General features: G+C 36.9%; 1 protein-coding gene and 1 long non-coding RNA gene across 2 annotated transcripts; one reads left to right on the top strand and one right to left on the bottom strand.

The window, feature by feature from the left end:
* Positions 13-10,754, top strand: LOC110267032. The gene is made up of 3 exons (XR_002354337.1): positions 13-784; positions 9,439-9,440; positions 10,511-10,754. It is a non-coding gene; the product is annotated as an uncharacterized LOC110267032 (long non-coding RNA).
* On the bottom strand, positions 13,800-14,779 carry LOC107616604 (ubiquitin thioesterase OTU1-like). The gene has a single exon (XM_016318558.2). The coding sequence runs from the start codon at positions 14,614-14,616 to the stop codon at positions 13,990-13,992; it is 627 nt and encodes a 208-aa protein (XP_016174044.1). The 5' UTR covers positions 14,617-14,779; the 3' UTR covers positions 13,800-13,989.

Here is an 18,540-nt window from a genome sequence, read left to right as displayed (position 1 = left end):
ATAGTTATTATTAAATTCTTCATCTGTATTTAAATTTAAATTATATTCTATATATTTTTAATAATAGTGTTCAACTGTTCATACAAATGTTTTCATTATTCATAAAAATCAATTTTCCATTACGTTAATCGGTTAATTATCTTGATTTTTTATGTTAATCGGTTTTAAATTTTTATGTCATCTATATTTAGAGACAGAATTAAAATCATAGTCAAGTATCAAATTTTGAAAACTTAAACAATTAAAATTCAATAGCTAAAATTGAAATAAATTAAAATAGTTTGAATTTTTTTTTCCTTTTAATTATATTATTGGAATTTAAATTCATCTTTTTTATTTTATATAAACTTGTTACTTTAGTAATTGAGTATTAAAGGTTTAGTGTTTATGTGTATGGTTTAGGTTTTAGGATTTTGGGGTCTGAATTTATAGTTTATAGTTTTTGATTTTATGGTTTAGTGTTTAGGGTTTTGGGTTTAATGATTTATTGTTTTTGGGTTTTAATCATATGGTTTTTGATTTTGGAGTTTGATTTTATGTTTTATCATTTATTATTTATAGGGTTATAGATCCGAATTTTGGTTTGGGATTTTTATATTTAGGGTTTAGAATTGTAGTTTTTGCATTTTCAAGTTAAGGGTTATAAGCATTAGGCTTTAGGATTTATGTTTTAGTGTTTAGATTTAGAGTTTAAAATTTAGAATTTAGTGTTTAGAATTTTTGTTTTGGTTTTAGAATCTATGGATTAAGGTTTAGATTTTATGTACTGTGCTTAGGATTTAGAGTTTAGGACTTAGAATTAATTTTTATTTAATAAAAGCATGGCTGTTTTATTTTTGAAAGAAGATTACCCTATTGTTTATTGTCAAAATTAGAGTCCTATTTGTTGTCGAAATTGTCTATAGAAGCAATTTTCTATTGTTTTAATTAGAGTCCTCTTTTTTCTGTTTTAGTTTGGATTTCTAATGTTGATATAAATTTTTGTTCATTGTGATATAGGAATATGTATGTTGAGTTTTTAGATGATTTACTATTTACTTTTTGTTGTTGCCATAATGTTTTGTTTTGTCAAAATCATCTTGTTCATACCCTAGCCCAACGATTAAGGCCCAGGGTTCAAGTAAAAAGGCCCAACCCAAAGGGTTGACCTCACCTTTCACCAGATCAGCCACTACGAAGTCGGTACTCGTCACGACTTGCTCTAAAGAAGTCGGGAACGAGGGTTAGCTGGCAGATAAGCACTCATTTGAATGAGTAACTGCCCCTAGAATCTCTCTAACTACTTCCACGAGCCATATCTTAACTTCCCTAAGATAAAGGGACGGTTAACACCCTAGAAAAGTGGCACTACTCCAACGGTGGTTATTGGTTCACTACTATAAATACACTGACACCCCTCAGGTATCTCTAAGTCCCAATACTCTCTAGACCTGCTAACACCCTTGCTGACTTAGGCATCGGAGTGTCTTTGCAGGTACCACCCCCCCATTCTTTCACACGTACAGGTCGGACGGAGGGCACCGAGTTGCAGACCCACTTGAAAGCCTCCTCCTTCATACGTTTGGGCCAACCAACGCCGTCCAGCCCATTAATCTCCGGTTACCCACCGTAACATTGGCGCCGTTGCCGGGGACCCGAGAGATCAACCAGAGATGGCGGATAGATCCCCTGAAGAGGGTCATGTAGAGGCAGATTCTGAACAAGAGAATCTGAACACCGGAAACAATGAGGCAGACATGACCCTTCACCAGGAAGCCAATGACCAACACAAGGAAGGCACCTCCGGAATAAAAAATTCGAAGGTGAATTCTTCAGAAGGGCGCGAATCAGAGAAAGAGGGACCATCCCATGCAACTGAGCTCATGGGATTAGTCCACAGTTGCCTCGAGCAGTTAGAACAGGAACGGGAGCGACAAAAGGAAACTGAAAAGAACCTAAAAGAGGAGATGGAGCGACGAAAAGAGTTAGAAAGAAAACTCTTAAAGTTAGAATCCTCCCTCAAAGGTCAGAACTCCCGTGACGGTAGAGAAGAGTCACCCCTAGGGGGGAAGATCCTTTTAGTGAGGACATAATGAGGGCAAAAGTTCTGAGAAACTTTAGAAGCCCCGATATGGACCTCTACGACGGAACCACTGATCCGAAGCATCATTTGAGCAATTTTAAAAGTCGGATGTACCTGGCTGATGCTTCTGATGCTACGCGATGCAAAGCTTTCCCGACAACCTTGTCGAAAGCGGCGATGAAGTGGTTCGACAGCCTCCCCCCGAGGTCGGTTACCAGTTTTGAAGACCTCTCAAGGAAGTTCTTGATGAGGTTCTCTATCCAGAAAGACAAAGTAAAACATGCACCAAGCCTCCTGGGAATAAAGCAGGAGGTCGGAGAATCCTTACGAGCCTATATGGAAAGGTTCAACAAAGCATGTTTAGAGATTCAAGACCTGCCCACAGAGGCAGTCATAATGGGATTAGTCAATGGGCTTAGAGAAGGTCCCTTCTCACAGTCCATATCCAAAAGACACTCCACCTCTCTAAGTGATGTACAGGAAAGAGCTGAAAAGTACATCAACATGGAGGAAAATGCTAAGTTGAGAGACCTGAGCTGGTGACCTGGGCACCCTCCCTCAACAAAAGAAAGGGAGAGGGAAACCAAGAAGAAGGAAGAACTCGGTCTCGATAGACCAAGAAAATATCACTCTTATACTCCTCTAAAAGTCTCCATAGTGGATGTATACAGAGAGATTTGTAATACGGAAAGGCTGCCACCCCCCAGACCCATTAAAAATAAAAAAGGGGGGAGCCGCAACGACTACTGTAAGTACCATAAGATATATGGTCACTCCACAAACGACTGCTACGACCTTAAAAATGTGATAGAAAAGCTGGCTAGGGAAGGTCGGCTCGACAGATATCTCATAGAAAGGTCGGATAGCCATGGGAAGAGAAAGCGAGATGATGTGGATAGAAGAGACATATCCACATGATCTCAGGAGGGTTCGCGGGAGGGGGACTCACCAAATCCACTCGCAAAAGGCATCTCAAGAGAGTCTACCAGGTCGGAGGAGAGTCGTCCGACCTCCCCACCATTTCATTCACAAAAGAAGATGGGCAAGGAATAATCCCTGGACACGATGATCCAGTGGTAATAACTATGATCCTAGCAAATGCTCACCTCCACAGAACCCTAGTAGACCAAGGAAGCTCAGCGGACATTCTTTTTAAGCCCGCTTTCGACAAACTAGGGTTGGATGAGAAAGAATTAAGAGCCTACCCCGACACCTTATACGGACTAGGCGACACGCCAATAAAGCCACTAGGATTTTTGCCCCTCCACACCACTTTTGGAAAAGGGGAAAAATCAAAAACTCTGAGCGTAGACTTCATAGTCATCGATGTAGGGTCAGCATATAATGCTTTAATTGGCAGAGCTACCCTTAATCGACTTGGAGCGGTGGTATCCACTCCTCACCTTTGTATGAAATTCTCGACCTTAGCGGGGATAGCAACGGTAAGGGGAGATTAGAAATTGGCAAGGAAATGCTACAATGAAAGCATAAACCTGAGAGAAAAAGGCAAAGAAGTTCACACAGTAGAGCTCGGAGGCGCAAGGGCTAAAGAGGAGCTGCGTCCACAACCGGGAGGAAAAACCGAGGAGATACAGGTCGGCGAAGAGGAGGGAAAAAATACTCAAATAGGGGCCAACCTAGGGGAAACCCTAAAACAAGGGTTGACTAAGCTCCTAAGAGATAACTCCGATCTCTTCGCCTGGAAGGCCTCCGACATGCCTGGGATAGACACCGAGCTCATGTCCCATAAGCTCTCGGTTTACCCGGGGTCCCGACCTGTACAACAAAGAAGACGCAAGCTCGGCCCAGAACGAGCCCTAATAGTAGAAGAGCAAGTACAAGCGCTCCTAGAAGCCAGCTTTATCAGAGAAGACAAGTACCCAACATGGCTAGCCAATGTAGTGCTAGTCAAAAAAACAAAATGGTAAATGGAGAATGTGTGTCGACTATACCGACTTAAATAAGGCCTGTCCCAAGGACCCTTATCCACTGCCAAGTATTGATACCCTGGTAGACTCCAGCTCGGGGTATCAATACTTGTCATTCATGGACGCCTACTCGGAGTATAACCAAATCCCGATGTATGAGCCAGATCAGGAGAAAACATCATTCATCACGCCAGAGCTAATTTTTGCTACGTGGTCATGCCGTTTGGATTGAAGAACGCAGGGGCCACATACCAGAGGCTGATGAATAAGGTGTTTGCCTCTCACCTTGGGAGCCTAATGGAAGTATACGTCGACGACATGCTGGTAAAGACCAAGAAAGAAGTCAACCTCTTGGCAGACCTCTCACAAGTCTTCGACACCATAAGGTTACACGGGATGAGACTAAATCCCGCAAAGTGTGCCTTCGCGGTAGAGGCAGGAAAATTCCTAGGGTTCATGCTAACACAAAGAGGGATTGAAGCTAACCCCGACAAGTGTAGAGCTATCCTGGAGATGAAAAGCCCGACTTGCTTAAGAGAGGTCCAGCAGCTGAATGGCCGACTTGCAGCCCTCTCCAGATTCTTGGCAGGATCAGCACTAAAATCCCTTCCACTGTTCTCTTTATTGAGAAAGGGATGTCAATTCGAACGGACTCCTGAATGCGAGGAGGCGTTCCAGGAGTTTAAAAAATTCTTGAGCCAACCTCCTATTCTGACCCGTCCTACAGCTGGGAAAGACCTCGTCCTATACTTATCTGTAGCAGACAAGGCCGTCTCGTCGGCCCTGATAAGAGAAGACGAGGTCGGACAGCACCCTCCAAGTTGGCAAGTGCCAAGCCAGGAGGGAATAACAGAAGCCTGATCCAGGAAACTCTCCAGAAACCCTCCGTAGTAAAAGAAAAAGACAAACAAGAGGATGTTCTTGAGGTAGTCGGATTAAACCTCGGTTGGATGAACCCCTTGGTCGAATACATGAAATTCGACATCCTCCCCAAGGAGGAGAAAGAGGCTAAGAAGATCCGAAGGGAAGCACAACATTACACTTTGGTGAGAAATATCCTCTACAGAAGGGGATATCAACACCATTATTAAAGTGTGTACCGACCTCAAGAACCACCGAAGTGTTGGAAGAAGTCCACAGTGGGATCTGCGGAAATCATCTCGGAGCAAGGTCACTAGCCAGGAAAGTGATCCGAGCTGGATTCTACTGGCCGACCTTGCAGAAAGATGCCACGGAATTTGTGAAAAAGTGCCAACCATGCCAGATGCATGCAAATTTCCATGTGGCTCCCCCGGAGGAGCTCATCAGTATCACTTCTCCATGGCCTTTTGCAAAATGGGGAATGGATTTGTTAGGACCTTTTTCCCAGGCACCAGGACAAGTCAGATACCTGATCGTGGGAATAGATTATTTCACAAAGTGGATAGAAGCAGAACCATTGGCCACCATCACCGCACAAAGAAGTCGGAGGTTCCTCTACAAAAATATCATCACAAGGTATGGGATACCTCATTCCATTACTACAGATAATGGAACCCAATTCACCGACTCTACCTTTAGAAGCCTAGTAGCCAGTATGAAGATCAAACACCAGTTCACCTTGGTGGAACACCTGCAAGCCAATGGGCAAGCCGAGGCAGCCAACAAAGTCATACTGGCAGGGCTGAAAAAAAGATTACAAGATGCAAAAGGAGCCTGGGCCGAAGAGCTCCCACAAGTGCTATGGGCTTACAGGACAACCCCCCAATCCGCCACTGGAGAAACACCCTTCCGACTAGTTTATGGCGTAGAAGCCACGATCCCAATAGAAGTCAACGAACAAAGCCCAAGAGTGATTCTCCATGACGAGATCGGAAATATACAGGGGCATAAAGAGGAGCTCGACTTGCTTCCCGAGGTCCGAGAAGAAGCCCAGATAAGAGAAGCAGCATTGAAACAAAGGATAACTACAAGATACAACAAAAAAGTCATTCGAAGAGCATTCACCCCAAGTGACTTGGTCTTGATCAGAAACGACATTGGAGTCAACAAATCAGGGGAAGGAAAGCTCGCTGCAAATTGGAAAGGACCATACAAAATCAAGGAGGTCTTAGGAAAAGGCTATTATAAAATGACCGACCTGGATGGCACTGAGTTACCAAGGTCGTGGCATGCTTGTAATATGAAAAGTTACTATAGCTAAAAGTGAACTCTACTCCCTGATGTACTCTTTTCCCAACTTCATGATTTTTTCCCAAAACCAAAGGGTTTTTTCTGGAGAAGGGTTTTTAACGAGGCATCATAGTAGGGGCTAAGGGAAATAGACTGTCAAAACCCTTAGTAGCAATGAAGTACCTCCCCAATTAATAAAGATCTTTTCATCTTACAAATATCTCTTATAAATTCCTTTTTTGTTGTTTTCTCTTCCTTTCGACGAAACGCGCCGACTTAAGCTCGACAAAACGTGAAAATCCCATGAACCGACCTAGATGGTCGTCAGGATAAAACGACGAGGTACAAGTCGGTGTAAAGAGGTTATAGAAGTTGATCATAATAAACTCGGAAATATCCCGACTCATAAGCCAGAACGGGAAACCGAGTAACACAAAAATGAATCACGAAAGTAGCCTAAGTCAGAAAAGCTCAATGAAGCGAAATTGAGTACTAGGAATAACAAAAGAGAGATAGAAAAAATCCAAGAAAAGACTAAAAGGCTGTCCTAAAGATCCTTAAAACAAAAAGGTTCAGAAAGGCAGACGAGCCAAAGAAAAGGTTTTTTAGAAAAGATCAAGGGGAATTCGAAAAAATCGCAAACCAGAAAAGCATGCACGTATAAGGTAACTTAAACCCTTATCCAAAAAAGGGGTACTTATTTTTTAACTTAAACCCCTATTAAAAAGGGTATTATAAAGTGTTTTGTTTACGGCCTTAAAAGGCCAAAAAATTGTTCAAACACTACCAAAAATAAATAAAGAGTTTTAAAAAGAGGGGACCCACAGGCCGGGCCCCCAAATAGCCAACAAATTACTTTTTTGCAAGAGGAGTAGACAGATCACCACCACCAGAGGCAGAAGGAGCGCCACCAGGACCGGGAAGAGAGGCATCCAGGGGAGACGAAGAGGAAGTCGGAGGAACTATAGAAGAACTCGGAGCGTCCTTAGGGCAAGGAGGGGACTCTATAATTCTTTGCCCCCTAGTCTTCAATTCTAACTCGGAAATAATCTCGGGGACAGGGGAATCCACAATGGCACCATCAATGACAACTTTATCAGGATCTAAAGGGGAAAGGTCCAGGCCAGGAGCAATGACTCCGACCTGCTCCCTAAAGATCCTCCAAGCCTCCTCAGCCCCATCAGCAATAGAGTCCTCCAACTCGGTATAGGCCCTCGGGGGGTGGCTGAGAGAAAGTTGAAGAAGAAATTACAATGGGCTGAGAGGGAGTCCCAACATTCCGAGGAGGAGGAGAAGGAGGAGGGATAACCGCCCTGGCGCCACCAGTCCTGGCGCGAGACCTCGCTTTAGCCTCCTGAACTCTCTGGTAAGACTCCTGAGCGTTTGTCTTCGCCATCTCTGAAAAGACAATAACTAATAGATTAGACAAGTCGGAAAGGTCAGTCAGACAAGTCGAAAATCAAACAAACAAATAAAAGCTACCTAGCTGTGCCTGGACAAAGGTCGGAGACCCCTGGAGAAACTTTTTTGTGTCCAAGTATGGGGCCCTCCCCCACACTTCTCGGAGGAACCCCACAATGGCTGCTTCTACCTCATTCAGGTCATCCAGACCATATTTCTCGCAGGGGGAGGCCTCCAGCCAGTACAAAGGAAAGCGGGGAGAAGAATTATCATCCAGAAAAAAGGGGTGGTGACCCTCTACAGCTTGAACTTTGAAAAAATAATTTTTAAAGTCATGGAAGGATTCGTCAAAAAGGGTAAAAATTCTCCGACCCTGTATGGCTCGGAAAGACACCCACTGTTGCTTATTGTTTAGCCCACTGAAGGGTTTAGTCATATGGAAGAGATAGAAAAAAATCTTCAAAGAAGTCGGAAACTCCAAAGCCTGACTAATAAATTGATAAATTTTCAAAAAACTCCAAGAGTTGGGGTGAAGCTGGGTAGGAGCAACTCGGCAGTGATGCAAAACAGATATCTCAAAGTTTGAAAAAGGAAGAAAAACACCCAAACGGGTGATCATACACTCATACATAAAAAAAAATGAGGGGCCGCCTCATTAACCCTCCCAAAGCAAACCCGGTCTTCAGGACCCGGGACTACCAACTCATACTTCGGCTCGTCCTCCTCAGAAGTACAAATTCTGTGGTGAATGCAAAGGTTGGTGATAAACTCAGTATCGACCGAAGGTTCCTCCCCTAGGACCGTGACATCAACCCACTGAGAAAGGATATCTACGGAAGCCATTTCTTTTTTCTTAAAAAGGTAACAAAAACCTACAAGGGAAAAAGAAAAGGAAAATCAAAAACACGGTCTCTAAAGGAGGGAATACGGAACTAAAGTCTACAAACCAACCTATCTACAAAATAAAGACATGTAAATAGAAAGGCATGTTACAGAAAGAACTAACCTTTATCTGAAAATGGGGGTTGGAGGAAGCGAAAGCCTTCGAAAACACGAGGGTGCAGCACGAACAAATGAGGAAGAAGTTTAAAAATCGCAGAAACGAAACAACGAAAGAGAGGGAAAGCATTTATAAACATGCTAGGGGCACTATGGTAAAAACGGGGCAGTCATTGAGTGGGAGCAACTCGACAGTGACGCAGCACAGACATCTCAAAATCTGAGAGTGGAAGAAAAACACCCAAACGGGTGACCATGCACTCGTACATAAAGAAAAAATGAGGGGCCGCTCCGTTGGCCCTCCCGAAGCAAATCCGGTCTTCTGGACCGGGGACTACCAACTCATACTTCGGCTCATCCTCCTCAGAAGTACAAATTCTGTGGCGAGTACGAAGGTGGGTGATAAACTCGGTATCGACCGAAGGTTCCTCTCCTAAAACTGTGACATCAACCCACTGGGAAAGAATATCTACGGAAGCCATTTCTTTTCCTAAAAGGGTGAGAAAAAACCTACAAGGGAAAAAGAAAAAGGAAAATCAAAAAACACGGTCTCTAAAGGAAGAATGCGAAACCAAACAGAAGTCTACAAACCAACCTATCTATCTACAAAATAAAGGCATGCAAATAGAAAGCATATCACAGAAGGAGAAAAAGCTAACCTTTATCTGAAAAACGAGGATTAAAGGAAGTAAAAGCCTTCGAATACAAGAATGCAGCACGAACAGGGGAAGAAGAAATTTGAAAAATCGCAGAAACGAAACAACGAAAGAGAGGGAAAGTATTTATAAACATGCTAGGGGCACAAGGGTAAAAGCAGGGCAGTCATTAATAAGAATGCACCGTTACCAAAGCCATCAATCCCTACGCATATCCCTAACGGACGCGACGCTTGATTAGACGTAACTGTCAGAACCAAAAGGTCACGAAAAGACACGTCGGTTTCAGAACATCACGTCGGTCCTCCAACAAGTCGGTTACAACCCCGAGTAGTATACTCGAACCCAAATCTTAAAGAGAAATTGGGCTCGAGTAGGGGCACTGTTCATACCCTGGCCCAACGATTAAGGCCCAGGGTCCAAGTAAAAAGGCCCAACCCAAAGGGTTGACCTCACCTTTCACCAGATCAGCCACTACGAAGTCGGTACTCGTCACGACTTGCTCTAAAGAAGTCGGGAACGAGGGTTAGCTGGCAGATAAGCACTCATTTGAATGAGTAACTGCCCCTAGAATCTCTCTAACCACTTCCACGAGCCATATCTTAACTTCCCTAAGATAAAGGGATGGTTAACACCCTAGAAAAGTGGCACTACTCCAACGGTGGTTATTGGTTCACCACTATAAATACACTGACACCCCTCAGGTATCTCTAAGTCCCAATACTCTCTAGACCTGCTAACACCCTTGCTAACTTAGGCATCGGAGTGTCTTTGCAGGTACCACCCCCATTCTTTCACACGTACAGACCCACTTGAAAGCCTCCTCCTTCATACGTTTGGGCCAACCAACGCCGTCCAGCCCATTAATCTCCAGTTACCCACCGTAACAGATCTGTTGTTCACTTCAATTTCTGATTCTCTTAAAGGTTTTTGTTTCATTCATTCATTTTTTTAAAGGAGCTCAACTATAGGTTCATTGTCTGGAATTCATTTTGCACACTGGTGTGAAATGTAGTTACCTAAGTCTTTTTCCTTCATGTTCCTTCTTCATTTCAAGACCGCAAATAACATAATGGATGCTGCTAGACACATCTTAGTACGGTAAATGTTGTTTTCTATAGCTCATTGTCATACGAATTCTTGATTACTGTCTCAAAATGACTTTTGTTATATTCCTAGAAATGTAAATTTTTTAGGCTGCCACCAAAATGACTAAGAATTACATAAATAGAATGAGAAGCATAATCTAAAAGGGGAAAAAAAAAAGAGCAGATTTGAGTGTTTAACTAACCATGGTTTGGGATTTAATTAAGGTTTAGAGTTTAGGATTTAGTGTTTAAAATTTTTTTTGTTTTTGTCTTAGGGTCTATAAATTAGGGTTTAGATTTTATACTCAAGGTTTAGTGTCTAGAGTTTAATGTTTAGAGTTTATTTGGAATTTAGGATTAGTTTTTATTGGTGAGGATGTGAGGTTTTGCTTTCTCATAGTTATAATTTAGTGTTTAAAATTTATAGCTTATTGTTTATAATTTAGGATTTATGATCTACAAATTTATATAATAAAATATATAATTATTTTTCAATAATTTTTTAATTTAGGGTTTAAATTTTTGTGTTTAGGTTTAGGATTTAGGGTTAAGTAATTATTTTTTATTGTTGATGGTTTATGGTGGTTTAAGATTTAAGAATTTTGGTTTATGTTTTAGGTTTCATTGTTATAATTTAGTATTAATTTTTTAGGGTTTATTATCTTGGATTTATTGTGTATTTTATGTGTTTATTTTTATTATTATAACTTTGTTTTCTTTAACTTTATTTTTATTAAAAAAAATCAATTGATTTATATCGTAAAAGAGATATATCATATATGTTATACTTTAATTAATATTTTCAACAGGTTTAAAATATGCAGTTATTTTTCATTGTATGAAATAATTTACTTTTTACATTCAAATCATGTTTATATGAAAAATATTATTATTCATCCAAAGTACAATTTTCAGTGACTCAGTATTTTTATTTTATATAGTTATTAATATTTGTATTTTATAATTTTTTTTAGGTTTATTTAAATTTTTTTTTTATATTTGGTGTACAAATGTTTAATTCTTCCAAATTTTTTTAATTAAGGTTTACGGTTTAGTGTTTGTGTTTTTAGTGTTTTATTATTACACTGTTATTTATAATTCATCAATAATGAAAACCCCAATTGATTTATATTGTGAATATATATATATATATTACAGAAAGTTTTTTATACTTTAAAACAATTTTTTTCATGTATATTCTATTTGATTAGTTATTAAATGGGATAAGTATTATTTTGGTCCCTAACGTTGAGGGTCAGAATTGAAACCGTTTCTGATGTAATTTTTTATTTAAAAAATCGTCCTTAATGTTGCATTTCATTTTAAAATCGTCCTTTCTAATAAATTTTTTTCTAAATGACAAAAATACCCTTTTTTTCACCATTTCATTCTTCTTGTTCTTCTTCTTCCAGAAGAACAAATTCTTCTTCCATTAACAAATTAAAAATACAGATTCAACAAAAAATAGAACACACAACTCAAAATCAGATATTCAAGAAATCCAAAAACAAATCAACAATAAATCCAAAAACAAAAAAAAAGCAACAGCAATTCAGAAATTAAAACAAGAACAAAACCAACAATAAAAATTAGGAAATTAGGGATTATGATGAACAAATCCATTATTTAAATCCAGATTCAACAAATCAACATACAACAATGATAAAATCAGAAGCACTCAAGCAGAAGCAGAAAATACACAAAACAGAAGATGAAGAAGCAGATGATGCAGAAGCAGAAGCACTCAAGCAGAAGTAGAAAGTAGAAGACGAAGCAGAAGATGCAGAAGCAGAAGCACTGAAGCAGATCCAAAAAAAGCAGAAGACGAAGCAGAAATAGAGATCGAAGCAAGAAGCAGAAGCGGCGAGGAGCAGCAATGAGGCGGCGAGAAGCAGTGGCGAGAACGCGGCGGTGAGGAGCAGCGGTGCAGAAGCCGAGGCTCTCTCCCTGGCTCGCGACGGCGACGGCAGCTCCAAGCTTCGCCGGCACCGTCCCCCTCCCCCCTTTCCCTTCCCTTCCCTTTCCCCTTTCCCAAGTTGAGTGCCAGAATCGAAACCGTCCCTCATCTAATTTTTTATTTAGAATCGTCCTTAACGTTTTTTTCGTATTAAAATCGTCCTTTTAACTTTTTTTTGGACAAAAATACCCTCCACCTCTATCAGCACCTTTTCTTCCACCACCACCCCTACTAGCACTTCCTCCACCACCAACACCAGCACATCCACCACCAATAATAACATCATCAATGAAATCAACCCAAATTCAATAAATCAACACAAATTCAACAACCAAATTAACACACAACAACAATAAAATTAGAAAACAACAAATTAAAACACCCTCTCCATCTTGCAGTGCTAGAGAATGATTCATATTGGAGCATACAGTGCTGTGCTGAGTAATTTCTTTATGAAATTGCAGTGCTTGCAAAGATTGCTTGGGGAATGAAATATAAGAAGAAGCAGATGCAGAAGAAGAAGCAGAACCACCGAAGCAGCGGCGTGGTCGAATCGGCGGCGACGGCAGCGCCCGTTTTCTTTTATTTTTTTAAATTTTATAACTTTTTTATTAAAATAGGGGTAGTTTAGGAATAATATAAAAAATTTTATTAAAAATGACGATTTTAATACGAAAAAAAAACGTTAAGGACGATTCTAAATAAAAAATTAGACGAGAGACGGTTTCGATTCTGGCGCTCAACTTTAGGACCAAAATCATACTTACCCTTGTTTTAAATTTTCAACTCTTATTAGAAAAACTTATTTGGTTTGTATTCTAAAAAGTAGTGTACATTATTCCATTATTGTGCTTTAGTTAATATATTTTGAATTTCTGTATTAATACTTAGCTTTGTTAAAATATTTAGTTATTTTTGTTTTGTAAAAGAAATTACTTGTTTAGATTGAAATCATGTTTAGATCAATATTATTATTTATACAATTTAAGGATTGTCTACATTGTGAAAAAAAATGCAACTTTATGAAAAGATTTAATTAGTCAACAAATAAAGGTAAGATAATAATAAATGAAACTTAATTAATTTATAATGAATGCTTACAAATTAAACTCGACAAAAAGTTAACAATTGCATAATTAAACAAAAATTTTTATATTGTATAAAAAGACATATTAAACTACTCTTCCACCTTAACTCATGACAATAATAAAAAAATCTCGTGACCCACAAATTCAGCCCAACAGAATACATAAATTCAATTACAATTTTAGGGTTTATTATCTTATCTTATCTTTTCTTTATCTTATTTTTAGTTATTCTTATCTTATCTTTATTTGTTTTTATCTTTCTTAAGTCAATGTTCTATATATATTTAATTTTATCTTTATAATTTACAATCAATTCAATCAATCAATAATCAATAAAAATTCATATTCTTTTCTTTTCTTATTCTTTCACAATTTTATCATTTTTTTTTATGGCTAAAACAGATTTTTTTTTTCTATTATGCTGCTGAAGAAATACTAACTAATATTGTTTTTGTTACAATAAATTAACAATGGATTGAAACTGTCGCTATAAATAATTATTGTTACAAGTTACAACACAACTTGCTACAATATTTTCAAGGCATAAACAATTTATCTTTTACTTTAATCAGTTCATAATAAAAATGAAAAAGAAGTTTGCACCAATTAAACATTGTTCTTGATACAAATTCACATGTGAGTTTCTTCTTCTTAGATGATCATCTATACTCTTGGAAGTTAACATGACCGGTTGCTTGTGCATGCTCCACAGCTTCCTTCTGACCAACAACTCCGATTTGACATACACCACAGCGCAAGGTGAAGTTGGCGGTGTCGGTGAATCTCCTCTTCCTCTGTTGGTCCATAACAAAATTAAGAGCAAGCCCCTCAACAGGTCCAATGCTTCTGTCTTTCTGTACGGTAAATATCGTCTGATCGAAGTCCTCGGGAGCACCCTCAAAGGGCGACACAGCTAAAGCATCATAGTGGAGACCATCATAAATAAGCATCACCCTTTCTGAATAACCCTTTTCCTGACCATACAAGTCACATCTTGATGTTTGGATATCATATGCAGCAATCTCCCGTCCATAATAATCCGCCAATATTGAAAGTTCAATCGCACCTCCCCATTTCTCTGTGTCAAGAATCCAGTTACAGTACTCTGCATTCGGCTTCCCAAGAAATGCTTCAGAATATTTCTGCGGATCACTTGCTACTGTTGCAGCTATAACCTGTCTCAGCTCAGCTGCTTTCGTTTGATCACGATCCATCACATATCCAACTGCATTAAAAAGGCAACTGTTATCCGAGGGAATGACCCTTCTCACAACAATACCTTCCATGCTCTAGATTGTAAATAAATATCAACCCTTTTGGGGATGCCACCGTCTTTCTCGGGTGGTATCTGCTTTCGTCTTTAGATGAAGAACTTCTATTGATTGTTGATTGATTGAATTAAATTGTAAATTATGAAGGTAAAATTAAATATATATAGAGCATTGACTTAAGAAAGATAAAAGCAAATAAAGTTAAGATAAAAACAACTAAAGATAAGATAATAAAATCTAAAATTGTAATTGAATTTATATATTCTATTGAGCTGGATTTATAGACTACGAAACTTCTTTATTATTGTCATGAAATAAAGTGGAAGAATAGTTTAATAAGACAATTTTATTTAAGCAATTAATTACGTAATAAATAAAATCTAAAAGAAAAAATTGATCATAAATAATTAATTATGTCATTATATTAAAACCAAGATCGAAAAGAAAGAAATGATTACGTATTAAATAAAATTAAACTAAACTAAAACAAAAGAAATATTTTTTGATTATTTTATTTAATTTATTTATTGTTGAGGCATAATTTCTTTATGACTTAAGGATTCTTTTTCAGTTTATGTTTGACTTATTAATCTTTATGAATTTTTTTTTATGATTCTTGTTTTTTAGTCGAGTCTTTAGTGTTTGTGGTTTAATGTTCGTGGTTTAGGTTTGTCTTCATGATTTTAGGTTTAGTCTTTATGGTTTGAAATTTTTATTTTATGATTTATGGTCTTTAAGCTCACATTTAGTGTTCTTGGTTATAGCCTTTTGTGCTTTTGAGTTTTTTGTTTTTATTTTAATTGTGATATTGGTTTAATTGTTTTGTGATAATCGTTTTTTATTTTTTAATTAGGATTGTACTTTTAAATTATTATTATTAGTTGTCAAATATGAGTTTCTTTGTTATTTATTTATTTTTATGTTAAAGAATTAAAATTATATTTTTAACTAATCTAACTCTTTGAATATTTCATAGTATTTGAACTTTTTTGCTCTTATCATCTGTTTTGTAGATTTTTTTTTACCATTGAATATAATTGTTCTGGTGGTCAAAATTTTTCTTCATTTTAATTTTCTACTAAAATATATATTTGTCTCTTAAGCTTTATTCTTTATGGCTTTCCTTATTTTATTGTAAATATCTTGACCAAGTTTATATAATATATAAATTTTTTTTGTGTATAAAATCTTGGTTATGAAATTTTTTTTCTTAATAATTAAAATACATTGTTTTTTTATTTTTATTTTGAATTATGATATCTATAACATTTTAGTTTTCGTTTAAATGAAAATTTGGTTCTTAAATTTTTTTTTTTTGGTATTGAAAAGTTTAGCCTTCAATTATGTTTTTAAGAATATTTTTTTTATATTCCAATGAATGACTTTGACTCATAAATTTGTTATTCTTTATCTAAATATATTTTTCATTACTTAGTTTATTAATGTTATTTTTTTATTTAAGGATTTTGGCTTAATTTCAACCCATTATTTTTTCAATTTTTCTTTAGATTTACATTCTTGAGTTTATTATATTAGCCTTTACCTTTCGTTCAATAGTTAATGAAAGTGTGACTATCTCCAATTATTTTGCTTTATGTTTTAGAAATCATCGAAGTTGCATTGTCGAAACTTCATTTTACAAAAAATTAAGCAATATTCATTAAAATAAATTATACCTTTGAATTATTATGTGATTTGAACTCTGGGTCATTAAACATTTAAACTAGTAGAATTATACATATGGTTTTAAAGCTACGCCCGTCAATTTTATGACCTACGGGTTAATACTCAATTTGGTCTATAAAGTTTAAAATTAGATTTAATTTTATCTTTAAAATTTTAATGAACTTAAATTGGATTTCAAAATTTATAATCGTAATTTACATTAATTTTTGAACTAATTTTCCTTAACGACGTGTTGATTTGGTATATTAATTTGTTACGATTTTGATTTCTCGTCCAAATTCCATGTATTCAAGATTTATTAGAGTTCTAAATGCTTGATTGTTGCTCTCAAAGTTGCAAAATTTTTAAATTAAACTTATTATTGCTGTCTTCGTGAGAATGTTAGGAGCCCAATCAAATTTCTAAGAGGTCTAGTAGATCTTAGTCATATAAAATCTAGACAAAGAATTTAAATTCTAACAAGTTAACGCACAAAATCAACACACCATTTACAGAAATCAGTTCAAAAGCTAACGTGTGTTACTATTATAATTTTTGGGACTAAATTGAGTTAATTATAATTTTAGGAATCAATTTGTGTCTAACTTCAAATTTTAAGAACTAAATTGAATATTAATTTGAAGTCCTACCACAATGCGGTAGGCAAAATTAGAGAGATGGTTTAGCAAAGAATGTAGTCATGCAAAGTAGTTCCAACGCCTTCTCCTCTCTAGTCTTGGCGTTTCGATGTGGATTATGGAACCTTGAACTCTTACTATGAAAAACAAGTTAATACTCAAATTAATCTTTGAAAATTCTTTTGAGCATCCAATTGATCTTTAAAATTTTAATTGCCTTACTTTAGATTTTGAATTTTAATTTGTAATTCACGTTAGTCTCTCAAATTAAAATGTCGTGTTGACGTGGCATACTGATGTAAACAGTTAAGGTCAAGTTAGTACCACACTAACTATTTATTTTTGGATTTGGATTCTCTAAAATTTGAATTTCACTTTAGAGAGTAAAGTGTGATCTTTTACCATTTATTTTATAGGTGGGACAAAATAAATGAGAGAGAAACCATTTAAAGATAGAAGATTACACTTTACCCTCTAAAATACAAATTTAAAATTTAGAAGATCCAAATTCTTTATTTTAGTATGTCATGTTAGCAAAACATTAATGGAAATTATTTAAAGGGATAAAGTGAGTTACAAAATTAAAATTCTGATCGTGAAATATCGATTGCTTGTTGAATCCTGTGAATTGCGTGAAAGTAGGATACTCCAAATTCGTGAGTCCAAGAATTTTATAAAACTCTCTTGATGGGTTTGAATTTAAACGAAATTCTAGAGAATATTTGCTATTCCGAATTCTTCTTGTCTTTCTTGAGTGATAAGGAAAAAAAAAATTAGGTCAAAAGAAAACGCATTGACGTTGAAATTTTAAGGGCCAGGTTGAATATAAATTTCGGGAGTCAACGTATTAACTCATGAAAGACTGCTTTCCAATTATGATCATCAATAAACTCTTGGAAGAATTAGTTAATGTTGAATGGCTTTCTGAAATGGATTAAAGATCCGAGTCTTAACCCTAATCAGATGGAGTGTTTAGTTTGATCAAACTTTTTTTTTTTTAGTTTGGCCAAGTCCAAATAAAATCTGACTAAGTTTGATCCAAACTATTGAATCCAAATCATGTCTTCGAGTCAAATCAGGCTAAGAATACCCCTAGTGGAAAATGTCTTGTGTTCTGATATGGGCCCACGCATTACTAGCCCAAAACTTTACTAACCAAAAAGTAAAAGTTGAAAAGTCCCAATTTAGGTCCTAGAACTGCACATAAGCGACCTGGCCTAAGAGCAACTCAAACAGGTTCTAAATTGTGGCTGAGGCATGTGATGTAGTGGCAAAGATATTTGTCTCAAATGAAGCCACACCAGGTTTGAATCCTAGTGTAGTTGCTAGGTTTGTGTCACACACTGAGTGGAAAATAACCACCTACTTACTATAGGAAGAATCATGCTAACAGGCAACCTACTTCATAGATCCCATTAACGATTAACAACTCTTTTTTACCAATCTATAAATACCCTCTCAAGTAATTTTTCATTCTAAATTACACACATTTTACTAAAATATTTGTTAACTTTGGCATCAGAGTCATTGCAAATACCTCCAACCGTCTGAAAGTTTTGGACCATACTGGCTGAAACCCAACCTCCTCCAACAACTCGGTTAATACCTAGGAACACCGTTTTTTTTTTTTTTAGAA

The sequence above is a fragment of the Arachis ipaensis genome, chromosome B09 (assembly GCF_000816755.2).
Source record: "Arachis ipaensis cultivar K30076 chromosome B09, Araip1.1, whole genome shotgun sequence".
NCBI lineage: Eukaryota > Viridiplantae > Streptophyta > Magnoliopsida > Fabales > Fabaceae > Arachis > Arachis ipaensis.
The sequence above is the reverse complement of the archived record's forward strand: the minus strand, read 5'-3'. Positions and strand labels throughout refer to the sequence as shown.